This window comes from Phyllostomus hastatus, unplaced genomic scaffold, assembly GCF_019186645.2.
Source record: "Phyllostomus hastatus isolate PE091 unplaced genomic scaffold, TTU_PhHast_1.1 phas_scaffold_442, whole genome shotgun sequence".
Taxonomy (NCBI): domain Eukaryota; kingdom Metazoa; phylum Chordata; class Mammalia; order Chiroptera; family Phyllostomidae; genus Phyllostomus; species Phyllostomus hastatus.
This window is the reverse complement of record NW_025334030.1, coordinates 4,593,130-4,599,129: the sequence shown is the minus strand read 5'-3', so window position 1 is coordinate 4,599,129 and position 6,000 is coordinate 4,593,130. Positions and strand designations below refer to the sequence as shown.

At 40.3% G+C, this 6,000-nt stretch overlaps 1 protein-coding gene across 6 annotated transcripts in view; it reads left to right on the top strand.

Annotated features, from left to right (window-relative positions):
* The first annotated feature begins 4,176 nt into the window (after positions 1 to 4,176).
* CLUAP1 (clusterin associated protein 1) overlaps positions 4,177 to 6,000 on the top strand; it is a 46,503-nt gene continuing 44,679 nt past the window's right edge. For 5 of the 6 annotated variants that reach the window (XM_045820936.1, XM_045820935.1, XM_045820933.1 and 2 more), the window contains exon 1: positions 4,177 to 4,727. In XM_045820936.1, coding sequence (XP_045676892.1) covers positions 4,706 to 4,727 — 22 coding nt within the window. In that variant the 5' untranslated portion in view covers positions 4,177 to 4,705. Of the gene's footprint in view, positions 4,728 to 5,328; positions 5,424 to 6,000 lie in introns of all 6 variants that reach the window. The other variant, XM_045820931.1, reaches the window with a different exon arrangement.

Sequence of the window (6,000 nt, the reverse complement as noted above, 5' to 3'; positions counted from 1 at the left end):
TGATTTTAAAAAGGTCAGAGGACCTGAAAAGATATTCCTCCAAACAGGACATACCGATGGCCATGTTTGGGGATGTCTTTTTTATAGGCATAAAAAAAGATATTCAACATCACTGAACATAAGAGAAATGCAAATTAAAACTACAATGGGATTATCGCTTCACAGCTGTCAAAATGGCTATTATCAATAAATCAACAAGTGTTGAAGATGTGGACAAAAGGGAACCTTTGTGCACTGTTGGTGGCATTACAAATTGGTATTGCCACTATGGAAATGGTATAAAGTCCTCAAAAAATTGAAAATAGAACTATCATATGACCCAGCAATTCCACTTCTGGAATTCCACTTCTATTTATACAAAGACATCCAAACACTAATTTGAAAAGATTATATATATATATCTATATATATATATATCCATCCCTATGTTCATTGCAGCATTATTTACAATAGCCAAAATATGGAAGCAACCTAAGTGGGACATACATAATGGGATATTACTTGGCCATAAAAAAATATAACCTTACCATATGCAATAACATGGGTGGACCAAGAGGTTATTCTGCCATGTGAATTAAGTCAGAGAAAGACAAATACCATATAATGTCACTAATATGTGGAATCTAAAACACAAAATAAGTGAACAAATAAAACAGAAACTCATAGATACAGAGAACAAACTGATAATTACCAGATGGGGAATTGGGATTTGGTGAAAAAGGTGAAGGGCTACCCATGCCAGGTGGCTTAGTAGGTTGGAGTATCGTCCCATGCACCAAAAGGTTACAGGTTTGATTCCCAGTCACAGCACATGTCTGGATTATGGTTTTGATTCCCAGTCAGGGCACATGCAGAGGCAGCAGATTGATGTTTCTCCCAACATAGGTGTTTCTCTATCTCTTCTCCTCTCTCTAAAACAGGGGTGTCAAACTTATTTCACTGGGGGCCACATCAGCCTCATGGTGGCCTTCAAAGGACCGAATGTAATTTCAACTTCCTAACAGTTAAGGAGTAGTTACATTTATACAATCCTAAAATTATTTTGGCCCTTTGAGGGCCACCATGAGGCTGATTATGGCCCCCCATGAGAACGAGTTTGACACCCCTGCTAAAATCAATAAAAGCATCATCAGGTGAAGAGCTTAAGTACAAATTGGCAGTTATGAAATAGTTATGCGGGCCCTAGCCAGGTAGCTCAGTTGATTAGAGCATCATCCCAACATGACAAGGTTGTAGGTTCAATCCCCAGTCAGGTCAAATTCACATACAAGAATCAACCAATGAATGAAGAATCAACCAATGAATGTGCATAAATAAATGGAACAACAAATCAATGTTGCTCTCTTTCCTCTTTCTCTCTCTCTCGCCCTTCCTTTCTCTAAAATCAATAAAAATTTAAAAAACAGTCATAAAGATGTAACATACAGCATAGGGAGTATAAGTCAATAATATTGTAATATCTATGTATGGTGTCAGGTGGATCCTAGACTTATTGGGGGGATTACTTAAAAGTCATATCATGTCTAATCACTATGCTGTACACCTGAAACATAATATTGAATGTCAAACATAATTGAAAAAAATTTTAAATTGTTTTCAATTCTCTCTATTCACAGATGACATGATCTTACACAGAGAAAAAATTAGTTCACACTCAACATTGTTTGAGCTAATAAAACTATTAGAGCTAATAAAGTTCAGCAAAGTTGGATATAAGATCAACATAAAAGTTAGTTGTATTTATAAACACTAGCACAGAACAAAATAAAATGGGAATAAATTTCACCAAGGGGTTTCAAGACAACACTGAAAACTATGAAATAGGTACTAAAAACAAATAAAGAAGACAAGTAAATGGAAAAATATGACTGTTTATGGGTTGAAGACATAATATTGTTAAGGCAGCAGTATTCCCTAAAGTGACCTACAGATACTTTGAAAATCCCAATGGCCTTTTACACAGAAACTGGAAAGCTGATTCTAAAATTCATGTGGAATTACAAGGGAACCCAAATAAGCAAAAAAAAATTTTAAAAAGAAAAATTTAACCAAAATAGTGTGGAACTGACATGATAAGTATCTCAATCAATGAAGTAGAATAGAGAGATCAGAAATAAACCTATATATCTGTGGTCAATTGATTTTCAACAAGAATGCCAAGACTATTCAATGGGGAAAGAATTTCTTCAAATGGTGCTGGAGCAACTGGATAGCCACATGCAAGAGAATGACAGTTGACCTCTACCTCACACCATATACAAAAAATTAACTCAAATTGCATCAAAAGACACGAATGTAAGAGCTAAAAGTATAAAACTCTTAAAAGTAAACATAAGAATGAATCTTTATGATTTTGGATTTGGAAGTGAATTATTAGATATGACAACAAAACCATAAGTAACAAAATAAAAAATAGATAAATTGGACTTTATCAAAACTTCAAACTTTGCTGCTGCAAAAGGCAGTATCAAGAAGTAAAAGTGTACAGAATGTGATATTTGCAAACCAAATATCTGATAAAAGTGTACTATTCAGAATATATAAGGAATTCTTACAACTCAACAACAAAAAGATAACCCAATTTAAAAATGGCAAAGAAGTTGAACAGACATCTCTCCAGAGATACACAAACTGTCAACAAAAACAAAAGATGCCCAGTGAAGATGCTCATTCGTCATTAGGGAAATGCAAATTTAAACCACAACGTGATACTACTTCACATCCATAAGGATGGATATAATTTTTTAAAAATTGACAAATGTTAATGAGAATGTGGAGAAATTGGAACCTTGCTACACTACTGGTGGGAATGTAAAATGGTAGAACCAATAATGTATGAAAGTTCAAGTTGGTACACAACCTTTTGTGCTCTTGGCATTGTCAGGCTTTTTGCTGTTGTTTTAGCTGCCCTAATAACTGCCTAGCAATATGTCATTGTGGTTTAATATGCATTTTCCTAATGACTAATAACCTTGAGCATCTTTTTCTTATTATTTGCCATATATCTTCTTTAAAGTATCTGTTTGGTCCACTTTCTAATTGGATTTAGTTTTCAGAGTTTGTTATGTATTCTGGATATGTCTTTTCATTGGCTGTGTTTTGTGAATATTTTCTTCTAGACAGATTATCCTTTAATTTTCTTAAAAATATCTTGAAGTTTTTTTAAAGGCTTGTTTTTTTAAAAAAGATTTTATTTATTTTTAGACAGAGAGGAAGGGAGAAAGAAACATTAAAGTGTAGGTCGCCTCTCCTGTCCCCATCACCTGGGACCTGGCCAGCAACCCAGGCATGTGCCCTGACTGAGATCCGAACCTGCTACCCTTTGGTTTGCAGGTGGGTGCTCAATCAACTGAGCTACACAAGCCAGGGAAAAGAAGTTTTAATTTTTTTTTATTAAGTCCATTTATGAAAACATTTTTTAAGGATTGCACTTTTGGTGTATTTAAGAAATCTTGCTTTACCCTGTCATAAAGCTTTTTCCCATTTTCTGGAAGAGGCTTTTCTTCTAGAAAAGATAGTTTTAGTGGTTTTTTTTTTTTTAACTTAAGGGCCCTTGTTATAAACAGCAGTTTCTCGTGTTGTGACAATTTTAGGTTTTATATTTTGGTTGCGTGGAGGTTCATTTATTTGGATTTCCAATTGTTTCAAGTAATTTATTGAAAAACTATTCTTTCTCCACTGAAGTGCTTTGTCACCTTTATCGTGCTGACCATATATATATATATATATATATATATATATATATATATATATGGTCATATTTGGGGACTTTCTTTAGGGTCCACTCATTTGTTTATTTTACTTCGCCAACATCAATAAAGAGGTGGAGAAAATCACAGCGGCTCGCAGTCCCTCCTCTTCCCCCGCCCTTCCAAACTCAGCTCGCTTCGTCTCCCAGCTCTTTTTTCTTTGTGGCCTGCCCTACACCGCAGCAGCCCTGGGGAAGGGGTCCCAGATGAGCCCCCAGGAGATCTGGCCGCACTTCGGGTTTCCTCCTTACCCTGGAGCCTTCCGGTTTCTCAACCGAGCTCACAATCTCTTCCTCCATCAAAAGAGGACACGGTTACCAGGACAACCGCTAGCATCCAGGACGATTTCCGGCCTGTCGTGAAGAACGAGCCGGGTGCGCGTGCTCGGGTCCAGGCCCTGACACCCTCTCGCGGTACGGTGGTTAGCTGTACCGTCTGCTGTGCGGCGTACCGCCTCTTAATGCTGCAGCGTTTTTCCTGGGGTTTCTGACGCCAGCACAGCTAGCACTTTACACGTGGCGGGTAGGACGCTACTGAGCTAGGGAAACCCAGCTTCGTGACATTATGGTACATTCTTTCTAGAGGAGTGGAGGAGGAAATGGGAAGCAGCTTGTAGAGCACGTAGCACAGTGTCAGGCACATTTTAGGTGTTCAGAACGTGTCAGCCAGTGTCAAGTATCTGCAAAACGTTGAAAGAGACCCGAACGCCCTGCGGCTCGTAGCTTCACGTCGGGAGTAACAACCCATACCTCCCTCATTGACTCCGGGGACATTCCCATGCCTGCCACCCCTTTCCCTTGCGTGTGCTCGCGCAATCCGTCTGCTTCGCTTCTCATCCTGTTTGACGCTTGCTGCGCGCCGTCGAGAACTCCGTGCGTTGCCACAGAGACCGTGAGCGCCGAGAGGGGAGCGGTGGAGTTCAGCCGAGACTCCGGGCTAGTGGGGACTACAGCGCCATGTCTTTCCGCGACCTCCGCAGTAAGGAAACCCTACCCTTTGTGACCTGCGGGCCTCCTGAGAGACTCGGGGACCGGCGCGCTGGGTCCTCTGGTCTGAGCTGCATCGAATCCCTCCCGGGCCTCTGCGCCTCAGGCGCGCCCCTGGTTCTCTGCTGCCCACTCCTACCCAGGTTCAACGCCCCAGCCCTGGTTTTGTATCTGCCACTGGCTGTGGCTTGTGCAGCTGAGGAACCGAAGTTTTAATTTTATCTCACTTTAAATGATTTGTATAGCTACTTGAGCTCTTCGCTACCAAGTTAAAAAACCCAGAGACCGTTTTTTGGGTTTTTTGGGTTGGGTTAGATTAGAGTTCAGAGAAACGAACAACAAAACCGAGGAGGGGACTGCTGAATAGTAATTGCGCTTAGCTTTTTTTGAGGTTCTACGATCTGCTAGTTAGTAACTGTTTTGTGTAGGCATCATTTTATTTACTCCTCTGAATAACTACGCTTCTGTATTTAGAGATGAGCAAACTGGCACAGGGAGGTCAAGTACCTTAATCAAGGGACACAAGTGGTAAGAGCTGGCTCTGGAAAGTGAACCCAGTTGTCTAACCTCCAACGCCTTCATCCTTACTAAAGGGACTGATGAGGATAAGGGAAGCCAAATGCCTTTGCCAGAAGGTTGGCGAAGTGGAAGAATGGAGAAAAGAGAGTTATTACTACTTTCACGCTAGGTATTTTACCTTCACTATCGTATTTTAGTTCTCACTTAAATGGTGAGGCAAGTGGTATAATTCCTGGATGAAATATTTGAGGCACAGATAGGTAATTTGTTTTAGGTCACACAACTGGAATCCGGTGGAAGCAGGGGTCGAGACATAGTACTGTGTAAATCAAAATCTCTTACCTTTTTATACAGTGTCATTTTCTGAATCAGAAGCAGTTCAGCTAACTGGCTCCACCTGCATAGATGTAGCAGGTGATTACCAGTTTGCTATGTGTGATATGAGGGGACTCTGTAAAGCAGGGGTGTCAAACTCATTTTCACTGGGGACCACATCAGCCCCGCAGTTGCCTTCAAAGGGCCGAATGTAATTTTAGGACTGTGTAAATGTAACTACTCCTTAACTAGGGGCAAGGAGCTCTGTGCTGCCGCTGGGTAGAAGCAAGGTTCGGGGTGGGATGAAACAAGGTGGAGGGCTGAATTCGGCCACGGGCCTTGTGTTTGCCACCTGTGCTGTAAGGCCAATTTTCTAACTGAATTGCTGGTACCTGAAATTTTACTGTTAAAGATTACTTCTTTCAGTTATG